Source organism: Somniosus microcephalus, unplaced genomic scaffold (genome assembly GCF_052327205.1).
Source record: "Somniosus microcephalus isolate GS21.2 unplaced genomic scaffold, FLI_Smic_1.0 unresolved_chr7, whole genome shotgun sequence".
Lineage (NCBI taxonomy): Eukaryota > Metazoa > Chordata > Chondrichthyes > Squaliformes > Somniosidae > Somniosus > Somniosus microcephalus.
The window spans coordinates 18027238-18043176 of record NW_028225185.1 but is presented as its reverse complement, the minus strand read 5'-3'; the positions used below and the strand labels follow the sequence as shown (position 1 = coordinate 18043176).

General features: G+C 54.1%; 1 protein-coding gene across 1 annotated transcript; it reads left to right on the top strand.

Moving 5' to 3' along the window:
• Positions 1 to 3442: 3442 nt before the first annotated feature.
• Positions 3443 to 15056, top strand: LOC147086594 (uncharacterized). The gene is made up of 2 exons (XM_085978734.1): positions 3443 to 3660; positions 10966 to 15056. The coding sequence occupies exons 1-2, from the start codon at positions 3654 to 3656 to the stop codon at positions 12453 to 12455; spliced, it is 1497 nt and encodes a 498-aa protein (XP_085834860.1). The 5' UTR covers positions 3443 to 3653; the 3' UTR covers positions 12456 to 15056.
• Positions 15057 to 15939: the final 883 nt, after the last annotated feature.

Here is a 15939-nt window from a genome sequence, read left to right as displayed (position 1 = left end):
AGGAGTAGGCCATTCGGCCCCTCGAGCCTGCTCCGCCATTCAATGCGATCATGGCTGATCATCCAAATTCAGTACCCGGTCCCTGCATTCTCCCCATACCCCTTGATCCCTTTTGCCTTAAGAAATATATCCAATTCCTTCTTGAATATATTTAATGAACTGGCCTCCACCGCCTTCTGTGGTAGAGAGTTCCACAGGTTCACCACTCTCTGGGTGAAGAAATTCCTCCTCAATTCTGTCCTAAATGGCCTACCCTTTATCCTTAGACAGTGTCCCCTTGTTCTGGGCTCGCCGACCATCGGGAGCATCCTTCCTGCATCTAGTCTGTCCAGTCCTGTCAGAATTTTATAAGTTTCAATGAGATCACCTCTCATTCTTCTAAACTCCAGCAAATATAAGCCCAATCGACCCAATCTCTCCTCATACGTCATTCCTGCCATCCCAGGTATCAGCCTGGTGAATCTTCGCTGAACTCCTTCCATGACAAGAACATCCTTCCTCAGATAAGGCGACCAAAACTGCACACAATACTCAAGGTGTGGTCTCACCAAGGCGCTGTACAACTGCAGCAAGACATCCTTGTTCCTGTACTCAAACACTCTCGCTACGAAGGCCAACATACCATTTGCCTTCTTAACCGTCTGCTGCACCTGCATGCTTACCTTCAGTGACTGGTGCACAAGGACACCCAGGTCTCGTTGCACTTCCCCTTCTCCCAATCTATTGCCATTTAGATAATAATCTGCCTTCCTGTTTTTGCCACCAAAGTGGACAACCTCACATTTATCCACGTTATATTGCATCTGCCATGTTTCTGCCCAATCACCCAACATGTCCAAATCATCCTGGAGTTTCTCGACATCCTCCTCACAGGACACACGCCCACCCAACTTTGTGTCGTCTGCAAATTTGGAGATATTACATCTAGTTCCCTTGTCTAGATCATTAATATATATTGTGAATAGCTGGGGTCCAAGGACCGATCCCTGCGGTACCCCACTAGTCACTGCCTGCCACTCGGAAAAGGACCCATTTATTCCAACTCTTTGCTTTCTGTCTGCCAACCAGTTCTCTATCCAAGTCAATACCTTGCCCCCAATCCCATGTGCCTTAACTTTACACGCTAATCTCTCATGCGGGACCTTATCGAAGGCCTTCAGTATTTGGGGTTACATATTTGGCGTTTGGGGTTCAGTATTTGGGGTTTGGGGTTCAGTATTTGGGGATTTGGGTTCAGTATTTGGGGTTTGGGATTCAGTATACGAGGTTTGGAGTTCAGTACTTGGGGGTTTGGGGTTCAGTATTTGAGGTTTGGGGTTCAGTATTTGGGGTTTGGGGTTCAGTATTTGGGGGTTTGGGGTTCAGTGTTGGGGGTTTGGGATTCAGTATTTGAGGTTTGGAGTTCCGTATTTGGGGTTTGAGTTTCAGTATTTGGGGGTTCAATATTTGGGGTTTGGGGTTCTGTATTTGGGGGTTCGGTATTGGGGTTTGGGGTTCAGTATTTGGGGGTTCAGTGTTGGGGGTTTGGGGTTCCGTATTTGGGGGTTCAGTATTTGGGATTTTGGGGTTCCGTATTGGGGGGCTTGGGGTTCAGTATTGGGGGTTTGGGGTTCAGTATTTGGGGCTCAGTATTTGGGGGTTCCATATTTGGGGGTTTGGGGTTCAATATTTGGGGTTTTGGTGTTCAGTATTTGGGGGGTTTGGGGTTCAGTATTTGGGGTTGGGGTTCAGTATTTGGGGTTGGGGGTTCAGTATTCGAGGTTTGGGGTTCAGTGTTTGGGGATTTGGGGTTCAGTATTTGGGGTTTTGGGGTTAAGTATTTGGGGTTTGGGTTTCAGTATTTGGGGATTTGGGGTTCAGTGTTGGGGGTTTGGGGTTCAGTATTTGGGTTTAAGTATTTGGGGTTTGGGGTCCACTATTTGGGGGTTTCTGGTTCAGTATTTGGGGTTTCGGGTTCAGTATTTGGGGTTTCGGTGTTTGGGGGTTCGGTATTTATGGTTTGGAGTGCAGTGTTTGGGGGTTTGGGGTTCAGTATTTGGGGGGTTTGAGGTGTTCAGTATTTGGGGGTTTGGGGTTCAGTATTTGGGGGGTTGAGGCTCAGGTTTTGGGGTTCATTATTTAGGGGTTTGGGGTTCAGTATTTGGGGGCTTGTGGGTTCATTATTTGGGGTTTAGGCGTTCAGTATTTGGGGTTTGTGGTTCAGTATTTGGGGGTTTGGGGTTCAGTATTTGGGCGGTTTGGGGTTCAGTATTTGTGGGTTTGGGGGTTCCGTATTTGGGTGTTTGGGGTTTAGTATTTGGGGGTTTGGGGTTCATTATTTGGGGGTTTGGGGTTCAGTATTGGGGGGTTGGGGTTCATTATTTTGGGTTTTGGGGTTCAGTATTTGGAGTTTGGGTTCAATATTTGGGGTTCAGTATTTGGGGGTTTGTGGGTTCAGTATTTGGGGTTTGGGGTTCAGTATTTGAGGGTTTGGCGTTCAGTATTTGGGGCTCAGGGTTCAGTATTTGGGGTTTGGGGTTCAGCATTTGGGGTTTGGGGTTCACTATTTGGCGGTTGGGGTTTGGTATTTCGGTTTCAGTATTTGGGGGTTTGAGGTTCAGGGTTTGGGGTTCAGTATCTGGGGGTTGGGGTTCAGTATTTGGGGTTTGGGGTTCAGCATTTGAGGTTCAGTATTTGGGGCTTGGGGTTCAGTAGTTGGGGTTTGGGGTTCATTATTGGGGGTTTGGGGTTCAGTATTTGGGGTTTGGGGTTCAGTACTTGGGGGTTTGCGGGTTCAGTATTTGGGGTTTTGGGTTCAGTATTTGGGGTTTGGGGTTCCGTATTTGGGGTTTTGGGGTTCAGTATTTGGGGTTTGGGTTCAGTATTTGGGGTTCGGTATTTGGGGGTTTGAGGTTCAGTATTTGGGGTTCAGTATTTGGGGGTTTGGGGTTCAGTATTTGGGGTTTGGGTTCAGTATTTGGGGTTCAGTATTTGGGGTTTTTGAGTGTTCAGTATTTGGGGATTTGGGGTTCAGTATTTGGGGTTTTTGAGTGTTCAGTATTTGAGGTTCAGTATTTGGGGTTTTTGAGTGTTCAGGATTTGGGGTTCAGTATTTGGGGGTTTTGGGGTTCAGTATTTTTTTTGGTGAGTCTGCCCCTAGTGGCGACTCACCACGAAGGCAGCCTGGGCGCCCAGTGCGCAGGCGCGGGATCCCTGGGCCTAGTTGCCTTTCCCAGCCGCGGGGCAGGCTGGGTCGGGGGCGCCGCCATTGTCCCCGCTGCTCCCAGCCTAGCCCAGCCCAACCGCACGTCCTGCGCTTTTAGCTTTAATAACATCGATATTTGCGGGCTGGAGTAAGAGTTTAGCTCCGCTGCATCAATTTGAATCATCAGGCTGATGCCGATTGTGCCTCAGGTGAGAGAAATCCGGCGCAGGAACAAATCGCAGCTTGTTGTTAGGGGGGGGAGCCAGTAATGGTCGGCGGCCTTACCCAGAGCTGCCGGCGCGCCGGAAAGCCCTCCATCCCAGTCAGAGAGGCCACACTGCGCAGGGCCGGAACTCCAGAAGGTGGTGCATTGTTGAGCAGCGGCAGCACAGGATCCAGAGAGAGAGAAAGAGAAAGAAAAAGAAAGAGAAAGAGAAAGGGAGGCTGAGCAGTGGAGCATCTGCAGACAATGGCAGGTAACCTGCTCATCTGGTCTCAGGGGGTTGCAGGATAGGGAGACTCACTCATTCATTCATCAAACACACAGCAGCATTTAAACAGGGGGGGATGGGGGCAGGGTGTTTGCTCCCTGCCTGCACAATGCAACAAAGCATCTTGTCTGTCTTTATATTAGCACTGTTCCTCCCCAACCCCCACCATTGCCGCTGCCCAAGAGGGCGAGTGGGTGCCTCACCCACCCACACACCCACCCGACCCACTGCTCTCAAAATTGTCAGCCGTGCCTCAGTGGGTAGCGCGCTCTCTCTCTCGCCTTGGAGTCAGAAGGTTGTGGGTTCCAGTCTCCCACTCCAAGAGACTCGAGCCTGAGTTTTGAGGCTGGCGCTCCCGGTGCCAGTACTGAGGGAGTGTCGGAGGGGCAGTACTGAGGGAGTGTCGGAGGGGCGGTACTGAGGGAGCGCCGCACTGTCGGAGGGGCAGTACTGAGGGAGCGCCGCACTGTCGGAGGGGCGGTACTGAGGGAGCGCCGCACTGTCTTAGGGGCAGTACTGAGGGAGCGCCGCACTGTCGGAGGGGCGGTACTGAGGGAGCGCCGCACTGTCGGAGGGGCGGTACTGAGGGAGCGCCGCACTGTCTTAGGGGCAGTACTGAGGGAGCGCCGCACTGTCGGAGGGGCAGTACTGAGGGAGCGCCGCACTGTCGGAGGGGCGGTACTGAGGGAGCGCCGCACTGTCGGAGGGGCATTACTGAGAGAGCGCCGCACTGTCGGAGGGGCCATCTGCCCTCCCGGGTGGATGCAAAAGATCCCACGGCCACTATTGGAAGAAGAGCAGGGGGAGTTCTCCCCGGTGTCCTGGGGCCAATATTTATCCCTCAACCAACATCACTAAAAACAGATGATCTGGTCATTATCACATTGCTGTTTGTGGGAGCTTGCTGTGCGCAAATTGACTGCCGCGTTTCCCACATTACAACAGTGACCACACTTCAAAAAAAGTATTTCATTGGCTGTAAAGCGCTTCGGGACGTCCTGAGGCGGCGAGAGGTGCGATAGAAATGCGAGCCTTTCTTTCACTATATAGATGTAAATTCCTTCTTTCTCTGCTGGCCTTTTCTTTTTCTCGTGATCCGGCCCGCTGCGGAGCCTGCAGGAGAGCCCGGGCAGGGCAGGAAGATGCCCAAGTGCCATTGCCTGCTCTGTGACCAGGCCGACAGCTCTCGGTCAAGGGGCACCAGTCCCGGGCGGTTACGCTGGGCGCTGCCGGGATTACAGTGCGGGGGAAATTGGCCAGGCATGCCTACTCCCTGCTGAACGTCCTGTGCTGTCCGGAGCTCTGCTCAGACCCCGCCCGGAGTAACTGGGTTCAGTTCTGGGCCCCGCCCCTCAGGAAGGAGATCTTGTCCTCGGAGGGGGAGCGGCGCAGATTCACCAGAATGATACCCGGGGGGCTAAAAGGGTTAAATTCTGAGGGCAGGTCGCACAGACTGGGCTTGTATTCCCTCGAGTTTCGAAGATTAAGGGGTGATCTAATCGAGGTGGTGAAGATGATTAAAGGAGTTGATCGGGTCGAGAGAGAGAGAAACTATTTCCTCTGGTGGGGGGAGTCCAGAACAAGGGGGGGCGTCACCTTAAAATTAGAGCCCGGCCGTTCAGTGGTTTTGTTTATGTTTATGGGATGTGGGCGTCGCTGGCGAGGCCGGCATTTATTGCCCATCCCTAATTGCCCCTTGAGAAGGTGGTGGTGAGCCGCCTTCTTGAACCGCTGCAGTCCGTGTGGTGAAGGTGCTCCCACAGCGCTGTTAGGGAGGGAGTTCCAGGATTTTGACCCAGCGACGATGAAGGAACGGCACCGATATATTTCTAAGTCAGGATGGTGTGTGTGACTTGGAGGGGAACTTGGAGGTGGTGGTGTTCCCATGCGCCTGCTGCCCTTGTCCTTCTAGGTGGAAGAGGTCGCGGGTTTGGGAGGTGCTGCCGAAGAAGCCTTGGCGAGTTGCTGCAGTGCATCTTGTAGGTGGTACACACTGCAGCCACGGTGCGCCGGTGGTGGAGGGAGTGAGTGTTTAAGGTGGTGGATGGGGTGCCGATCAAGCGGGCTGCTTTGTCCTGGATGGTGTCGAGCTTCTCGAGTGTTGTTGGAGCTGCACTCATCCAGGCAAGTGAAGAGTATTCCATCACACTCCTGACTTGCGCCTTGTAGATGGTGGAGAGGCTTTGGGGAGTCAGGAGGTGAGGCACTGTTGATGTCAGGAAGCACTTGTGGTGGTGGAAATCGGGAACACTCCCCCCCAAAAAGCTGTTGATGCTGGGGGGCCAATTGGAGCTTTCAAGATGGATAGATTTTTGTTGGGTAAGGGGTTACAGAACCAAGGCAGGTAAATGGAGTTAAGATACACATCAGCCATGAACGAATTGAATGGCAGAACAGGCTCGAGGGGCTGAATGGCCTCCTCCTGTTCCTATGACTCCCACTGGAATGTGTGTGCGGATGGCGGGTTAGGACGGGCTCAAACCTGTCTGCAGTGCCCCCATGGTTGAATAGCCCATCGTTGCTCCCCATCTAAGGTCCGTGCGTAAACTACGGCAAAGTGAGCTGAGGTGCGAGGGGTCGGAAATTGGAGGCAAGTGGTTTGGGGCCCATCATCACATTGCTGTTTGTGGGAGCTTGCTGTGCGCAAACTGGCTGCTGCGTTTCCTAAATTACAACAGTGACCACACTTCAAAAAAGTACTTCATTGGCTGTAAAGCGCTTTGGGACGTCCTGTGGTCCTGAACGGCGCGATAGAAATCGTGTTTGACAAATTTTGGAGTTTTTTGAGGATGTAACTAGTAGGGTAGATAAAGGGGAACTGGTGGATGTACTATATTTGGATTTCCAAAAGGCATTCGATGAGGTGTCACATAAAAGGTTATTACACAAGATTAGGGTTCTTGGGGTTGGGGGTAATATAGCATGGAGAGAGGATTGGTTAATGGACAGAAAACAGAGAGTAGGGATAAACGGGTCTTTTTCAGGTTAGTAGGCTGTAACTAGTGGGGTGCCGCAAGGATCAGTGTTGGGGCCTCAGCTATTTACAATCTATATTAATGACCTAGATGAAGGAACCGAGTGTAATGTATCCAATGTTGCTGACGATACAAAGCTAGGTGGGACAGTAAGCTGTGAGGAGAACACAAAGAGGCTACAAAGGGATATAGATAGACTAAGTGAGTGGGCAGTAAGATGGCAGATGGAGTATAATGTAGGGAAATGTGAGGTTATTCACTTTGGTAGGAAGAATAGAAAAACAATAGTTTTTAAATGGTGAGAAACTTTCAAATGTTGGTGTTCAGAGAGATTTGGGTGTCCTCGTACAAGAAACACAGAAAGCTCGCATGCAGGTGCAGCAAGCAATAAGGAAGGCAAATGGTATGTTGGCCTTTATTGCAAGGGGGTTGGAGTATAAGAGTGAGGAAGTCTTGCTCCAATTGTACAGGGCCTTGGTGAGACCACACCTGGAGTACTGGGCACAGTTTTGGTCTCCTTATCGAAGGAAGGATACACTTGCCTTGGAGGCGGTGCAACGAAGGTTCACCAGATTGATTCCTGGGATGAGAGGGTTGTCTTATGAGGAGAGATTGTGCAGAATGGGCCGATATTCGTCGAAACTTCAGAGAGTGAGAGGTCATCTCATTGAAACATACAAGATTCTGAGGGGGATTGACGGGGTAGATGCTGAGAGGTTGTTTCCCCCTGGCTGGAGAGTCTAGAACCAGGGGTCACAGTCTCAGGATAAGGGGTCGGCCATTTAAGACTGAGATGAGGAGGAATTTCTTCACTCAGAGGGTGGTGAATCTTTAGAATTCTCTGCCCCAGAGGGGTGTGGAGGCTCAGTCGTTGAGTATATTCAAGGCCGAGATCGATAGATTTTTGGACTCTAGGGAAATCAAGGGATATGGGGATCGGGCGGGAAAGTGGAGTTGAGGTCGATGATCAGCCATGATCTTATTGAATGGCGGAGCAGGCTCGAGGGACCGTATGGCCTACTCCTGCTCCTAATTCTTATGTTCTTAAATGCAAGTTCTTTTTTACCAGTCGATCTCCTGAGGCATTTCACGGGGGCGTCGAGACCAAGCCTTCTGTGGGCTTGAGGGGCTGGGGAAATAATTAGATCAGGATCTGCAGACATAGTTGAGCCCCCAGCCCGCCCTTTGAAAGCTACACATTCTGTCCCCCTATTTTACACGCTTTGATTTTATATTCCAATTAAACCGCACAACTTGCAGCAATTTGGATTTGGTTGGATTGCAGGAGTTTCTCCACAGGATTGGCTAAGGAGCTGCAAAAACAGGTGCTACAGCGCCACCACTGGCGAGAGGTTGTAATTACAGTGTGACATGTTTACATAGGCTCCGGCCATTGTAAATAGTGACATAGGGGAAAAGTTGACAAGTGCGTGAAACGTAAGTTGTTTAACCGATTATACATAGATGTAAGGGCAGCACAGTGAATTTTATAGGGGCTTTATTTTATATATTACTCTAGGTATAGTGCCTTTAATGTAGTAAAACATCCCAAGGCTCTTGGAGAAGGTAGGGACAGGGTACTGAATTTGGATGATAAGCCATGATCTCATTGAATGGCGGAGCAGGCTCGAGGGGCCGAATGGCTTACTCCTGCTCCTATCTTCTATCTATTCTATTCACAGGAGCGATTATCAAACCAAATTTGACCCCGAGCCATATAAGGAGATATCAGGACAGGCGACCAAAAGCTTGGTCAAAGAGGTTGGTTTTAAGGAGCGTCTTAAAGGAGGAGAGAGAGGCGGAGAGGTTTAGGGAGGGAATTCCAGAGCTCGGGGCCCAGGCGGCTGAAGGCACGGCCGTCAATGGTGGAGCGATGGAAATCGGGGAATGCTCAAGAGGCCAGAATTGGAGGAGGGCAGAGATCTCGGGGGGGGGGGGGGTTGTGGGGCTGGAGGAGGTTACAGAGATAGGGAGGGGGGCGAGGAGGCCGTGGAGGGATTTGAAAACGAGGATGAGAGTTTTAAAATCGAGGCGTTGCTTAACCGGGGAGCCAATGTAGGTCAACAAGCACGGGGGGGGGGGGGGGGGGGGGGGGTGATGGGTGAACGGGACTCGGTGCAAGTTAGGACACGGGGGGGAGCCGAGTTTTGGATGACCTCAAGTTAACGTAGGGTGGAATGTGGGAGGCCAGCCAGGAGTGTGTTGGAATAGTCAAGTCTGGAGGTAACAAAGGCATGGACGAGGGTTTCAGCAGTGGATGGGCTGAGGCAAGAGCGGAGACGGGCGATGTTCCAGAGATGGAAGTAGGTGATCTTAATCGGCAGACACGTTGGGGGAAAAGTGGCTTTCAGGGTAAATAATCCACTAGTGTAGCGACAGATATAACTCGCTACCAATGATCCCTTTAAATTTTGGGGGGGAGCGTGGCTCCTTTAAGGGGCTGCGTGGCCTATTTAAAATACCGCGCAAGCAAAGTTTGTCCTATTTAAAAGTCACTGAGCAGGCTGTGTGGGAGCTGAAGAATATTTAAATACAAGTTTCATTTTGGTGTATATGTGAAAATCACAATGAATGGGCTTAATGTCAAACTTTGAATTTTTGTTAATTGATGGGCAAATCTCCTGTGGCATTGCGCATCACGAGTGGAGGGAACGCCCTTTATAACAGTAGGGCTTTGAGCCATGTAGGGCAACACTGTCTTACCGACGCCACGGATTTACACGGACTGAATCAGCCCAATTCTGTTCTGTCCAGGTGACAAAACTGTGACAGGAAGTGTGTTACAGGAAGTGTGACACACACAGGAAGTGCAGGCCAGCCACAAGACTTCTAATATATTACCAGCAGGATGACTAGGAGACACCGGTCAGTGTACAGATATCTCTCTGAGCGAGAGAGGGATTGAGAGACACCAGTCAGTGTACAGATATCTCCCTGAGAGGGAGGGGACTGAGAGACACCAGTCAGTGAACAGATATCTCCCTGAGAGAGAGGGACTGAGTGACACCAGTCAGTGAACAGATATCTCCCTGAGAGAGAGGGACTGAGACACCAGTCAGTGTACAGATATCTCCCTGAGAGAGAGGGGACTGAGAGACACCAGTCAGTGTACAGATATCTCCCTGAGAGAGTGGGACTGAGAGACACCAGTCAGTGTACAGATATCTCCCTGAGGGAGAGGGGACTGAGACACCAGTCAGTGTACAGATATCTCCCTGAGAGAGAGGGACTGAGAGACACCAGTCAGTGTACAGATATCTCCCTGAGGGAGAGGGGACTGAGAGACACCAGTCAGTGTACAGATATCTCCCTGAGAGAGGGGACTGAGAGACACCAGTCATTGTACTGATATCTCCCTGAGAGAGGGGACTGAGAGACACCAGTCATTGTACTGATATCTCCCTGAGAGAGAGGGACTGAGAGACACCAGTCAGTGTACAGATATCTCCCTGAGAGAGGGGGACTGAGAGACACCAGTCAGTGTACAGATATCTCCCTGAGGGAGAGGTACTGGGTGACACCAGTCAGTGTACAGATATCTCCCTGAGAGAGGGGACTGAGAGACACCAGTCATTGTACTGATATCTCCCTGAGAGAGAGGGACTGAGAGACACCAGTCAGTGTACAGATATCTCCCTGAGAGAGAGGGACTGAGAGACACCAGTCAGTGTACAGATATCTCCCTGAGAGAGGGGACTGAGAGACACCAGTCATTGTACTGATATCTCCCTGAGAGAGAGGGACTGAGAGACACCAGTCAGTGTACAGATATCTCCCTGAGAGAGAGGGGACTGAGAGACACCAGTCAGTGTACAGATATCTCCCTGAGAGAGAGGGACTGAGAGACACCAGTCAGTGTACAGATATCTCCCTGAGAGAGAGGGACTGAGAGACACCAGTCAGTGTACAGATATCTCCCTGAGAGAGAGGGACTAAGAGACACCAGTCAGTGTACAGATGTGATTGAGATCCCATTTTGAAGGGGATTTGCTACAGTTGAGGATCATTAACCGTCGAATAATAATTGGGGGGGGGGGGCAATTTTAATCTGACCCCTTTGTTGGGATCGGGAGCAGCACTGGTTTCCGAGCCCCAATTTCACTCTGCGTTGAAGTCAACGGCGTGACATCGGGTGCGGTATAAAACGTGGGCCGGTCCTGAGGGTGCCCCGTATGGCCAGTTGGGTTAAAATTGACCCCCCTCGTAGAACCTTGCAGCATAGATGGAGGCCATTCGGCCCATCCTGCCAGTGCTGGTTCTTTAAGTCCGCCCCCACCCCCGCTGATTGATTGATTTTTATTTTGATCTTTTGCAGGAGCCACCGAGGGTCAGATGGCAGAACCCGCCCCGCCGGACGGCGAGCCCGCCCCGCCGGATTCAGGCCGCTTCACCTGCGGCGAGTGCGGCCGCAGCTTCCAGCAGCTCTGCGACCTGAAGCGCCATGGCCGAGGCCACCGCGGCGACAGACCCTACCACTGCCCCCCTCCCTGCGGCCGGGCCTTCGGTACCTCCTACAACCTCCTGCGGCACCGGCTGCGGCACAGCGGCGAGAAGCAGTACCGCTGCGGCCGGTGTGGCCGGCAGTTCGCCCAGCGCCAGCACCTGCAGGCCCACGGCCGCACCCACACGGGCGAGCGGCCATTCCCCTGCCCGCTGTGTGGCCGCCGCTTCGCCCAGCGCTCCTCGCTGCGGGCCCACGGCCGGGCCCACGCCCCGGAGCGGGCCTACCCCTGCCCCGAGTGCGGCAAGGCCTACAAGAGCTCCTCGGACCTGGCCAAGCACCGGCGCGGCCACCGCCCCGAGCGCCGCTTCCCGTGCGAGCGCTGCGGCCGGCGGTTCCTCCACTCCCACCACCTGGCCGCCCACCGCCGCACCCACGAGCCTGGGAGGGGGGCAGCCGCCACCCCGCGGACCTGTGGCCTGTGCGGCCTGGAGTTCGCCGGGCCCGAGGAGCTGGCCCGGCACCAGCGCTCGCACGCCGGCCAGAAGCTGTGCCGTTGCCCGGCCTGCGGTCAGGCTTTCCTCGACTGCCGGCAGCTGGAGGCCCACCGCCGGCGCGCGCATGCGGTCAGCGCCGGCACGCTCCCTCGCGGCGCGGCGGAGGCTGGTGCCGGCACCGAACAGCCTCACGCCGCAAACGCCGGCACCGAACAGCCTCACGCCGCAAACGCCGACACCGAACAGCCTCACGGCACAAACACGGACACCGAACAGCCTTGCGGTGTAGGCCCGGACACCGAACAGACTTGCGGTGTAGGCCCGGGCACCGAACAGCCTCACGACGCAGACGCCGGCAGCGAGCGGCCCTACTGTTGCCATGACTGCGGCAAGGCCTTCAAGCTGGCCCGTTTCCTGGAGTCGCACCAGCGCCGCCACGCCGGGCCCTGGCCCCACCGCTGCGCCGACTGCGGCCAGGCCTACAAGCAGGCCTCGTCGCTCTCTAAGCACCGGGCCCTGCACTCGGCGGCCGGCCCCTACCGCTGCCCGGTCTGCGGCAAGTCCTTCCGCCTGGCCCACAACCTGGCAGTCCACGAGCGCACCCACACCGGGGAGAGGCCCCACCGCTGCCCCGTCTGCGCCGCCGGCTTCAACCAGCGCTCCACCCTGGTCAAGCACCAGCGCACCCACACCGGGGAGCGGCCCTTCGCCTGCCCGCTCTGCGGCAAGGCCTTCCGCCAGTCCGCCGCCCTGGCGGTCCACCAGCGCACCCACTCCGACGCGCGGCCCTACCGCTGCCACCAGTGCGGCAAGGGCTTCAAGAGCGCCTCCAACCTGATCGGCCACCGCCGCGTCCACAGCCGCTGACCCGACCACCCCCCAGGGGACGGGCGCGATCGCTCCAGGCGCCTGTTACACGCCCCACTCTCTCCTTCCCCTCCCCCCTGCCCCCCCCCCCCGCAACCTTCGCCTCCGTTGAAGTCAGAATGGGCGTCCGTTCCGCGCCAGCGCCCGAAGTCGAATTTCTATTTATAGGAACAGGAGGAGGCCATTCGATGAGCTCACGGCTGACCTGCGACCTAACTCCATCTACCCGCCTTTGCCCCATATCCCTCAATAACTTTGGTTAACAAAAATCTATCAGTCTCCGATTTAAAATTCATTGACCCAGCACCAATTGCCGTTTGCGGAAGAGAGTTCCAAACTTCTACCACCCTTTGTGTGTAGAAGTGTTTCCTAACTTCACTCCTGAAAGGTCTGGCTCTAATTTTTAGACTCTGCCCCCTAGTCCTAGACTCCCCAACCAGCGGGAATAGTTTCTCTCTCTCTACCCTATCTGTTCCCCTTAATATCCTGAAAACTTCGATCAGATCACCCCTTAACCGTCTGAATTCCAGGGAATACAACCCTAGTTTGTGTAATCTCTCCTCGTAACTTAACCCTTGGAGTCCGGGTGTCATCCTGGTAAAGAATTTCTCCCCCCCTCCCGCTCCCTGACCCCTGCTCCCAGAACCCTGTGCTCCGTCCAGTGAGCAAGGCCTCTTTAAGTTAGCAGCTTAAATCCCACAGGTTCTATGTCTTAAATCCCATAGAAACTCAGTGTTAAAGGAGGTCCAGGGACTGTTCTAAGGTCACATCAAACTGTACCTTAGGAGACCTTAACCCGGGTGTATGAGATTCCCTTGTCCTCGGTTTCGATTCATCACCTGGAGTCTCGTGTCCAATTCTGGGCACCGCACTTTAGGAAGGATGTCACGGCCTTGGAGAGGGTGCGGAGGAGATTTACCAGGATGGTCCCAGGGGATGAGGAACTTCAGTTACGTGGAGAGACTGGAGAAGCTGGGGTTGTTCTCCTTAGAGCAGAGAAGGTTAAGAGGAGATTTAATAGAGGCGTTCAAAATCCTGAGGGGTTTTGATCGAGTAGATCGGGGGAAACTGTTTCCAGTGGGCAGGAGGGTCGGTAACCAGAGGACACAGATTGAAGATAATCGGCAAAAGAACCAGAGGGGGAGATGAGGAGAATGTTTTTTACGCAGCGAGTTGTTGTGATCTGGAACGCGCTGCCTGAAAGGGCGGTGGAAGCAGATTCAATAGTGACTTTCAAAAGGGAATTGGAGAAATACTGGAAGGGGAAAAATTCACAGGGCTGTGGGGAAAGAGCAGGGGGGAGTGGGACTAATTGGAGAGCTCTTTCAAAGAGCCGGCACAGGCACGATGGGCCGAATGGGATCCTTCTGTGCTGTGTGATTCTATAATACCCTCCCCCCATCAGACTGCACGGTTTCAAATTCCCAACTTGTCGAGCTAACTCCCATCCCAGACTATGTCTCGTTCGGCCATCGCCCTCATCATCTTCTGCAACTTCGAGAGGGAACTGGAGTCTTTAGACAAAAGACGCGATCGAGGGAAGATGAGAGAGAGAATAGTGTGGGATTCTTTTCAACTTTTTGACTGATCACAATTTGTTCTTGTGATGTGGGCAAGACCCAGCATTTATTGCCCATCCCTAATTGCCCCTTGAGAAGGTGGTGGTGAGCCGCTGCCTTGAACCGCTGCAGTCCCGTGTGGTGAAGCTGCTCCCACAGTGCTGTTAGGGAGGGAGTTCCAGGATTTTGACCCAGCGACGATGAAGGACCGGCCCGATATATGTCCACGTCAGGACGGGGTCAAAGAGGGCGGTGTTAAGGAGGCTCTCCTAAAGGTGGAGAGGTTGAGGGAGGGAATTCCAGAGCTCGGGGACCGAGACAGCTGAAGGCGCGGCCGCCAGTGGTGGAACCAAGGGAGAATTGGATGAGCGCTGAGATCTCGGAGGGTTGGAGGTGGTTGCAGTGAGAGGGAGGGGGTCGAGGAGGCCTTGGAGGGATTTGAACACGAGGAGAATTTTAAAATCGAGCGTTTGGGGGAGCCAGTGTCAGGTCAGCGAGCACAGGGGGCGACGGGTGAACGGGGACTCGGTGCCAGTTAGGACACGGGGCAGCAGGAGTTTGGGAATGACCTCCGGTATACGGAGAGTGGAAGGCGGGAGGCCGGCCTGGCGAGCGTTGGAATAGTCGGGAGTCTGGTGGCGACTGAGGCACGGACTGTCCAGTGACTCCTGGGGCCAAACAAACACTGAAAATCAACCCTGTTGGATTCACTGCATCGACCCCCAGCATCGAGAAAGGACGCCACGCCCTGCTGTGAAGGCTGCCTCGCGACTCACCCGATTGATGTTTCTTCTGGACGGACAAGACGGATCGGTGACCGACGCAATTGAGTGCATCTCCCCTTGGACACGAAACCGGTGTTACGGGGGGTTATTTAAACTGAGATGTGGGAGTTACTTCCCGGTGGAGATACTGTCGTTCGCGAGCAATATGGTTTACTCCTGAACTGTGGCATTCAAGCTCCTTCAAAAGCGATCCAAGTTGTGTGTGACCCTCGAAGGTGTAATTATTAATCCTGCAATAAAACAAGACCTGAATCATTCTTGGCTGAGCGCCTTCCCTCCTCTAGCTTCCCCACCCGTCCTCTTGCCCGGGCACTGTTCCGTCGTCCCTCCAGGTAGGAGATCAGACCCGTTGCCGCTCTTGCCATCCAATTCAATCAGGTACCTCCACGGGCAGCTGCCACCCGTTGCTGGAGTACCCACACGCCCTCTCGAGCGCCCGCTTGTCTGAGTGGATTCTGCTCTGAGAAGGCCGCGGGTTCGAGCCGCCCGGCTCCAGAGACTGAGCCCAGCAGCCAGGCCGATACTCCCGGTGCCAGTACTGAGGGAGCACCGTGCTGTCGGAGGGGCAGTACTGAGGGGCGGTACTGAGGGAGCACCGTGCTGTCGGAGGGGCAGTACTGAGGGAGCGCCGCGCTGTCGGAGGGGCGGTACTGAGGGAGCGTCGCACTGTCGGAGGGGCAGTACTGAGGGAGCGCCGCACTGTCGGAGGGGCAGTACTGAGGGAGCGCCGCACGGGCGGTACGGAGGGACCACCGCACTGTCGGAGGGGCGGTACTGAGGGAGCGCTGCACTGTCGGAGGGGCGGTACTGAGGGAGCGCCGCACTGTCGGAGGGGCGATACTGAGGGAGCACCGCACTGTCGGAGAGCCGGTACTGAGGGTGCTCCGCACTGTCGAAGGGGCGGTACTGAGGGAGCGCCACACTGTCAGACTAAAAAAAAGAATTTGCATTTTTAAAGTGCCTTTCACGACTTCAGGACGTCCCAAAGCGCTTTACAGCCAATGAAATACTTGACCTGTACCCCAGTGTTATACAGTGACAGACCTGTACCCACCAGTACTGTACTCGTGTTATACAGTGACAGACCTGTACCCACCAGTACTGTACTCGTGTTATACAGTGACAGACCTGTACCCACCA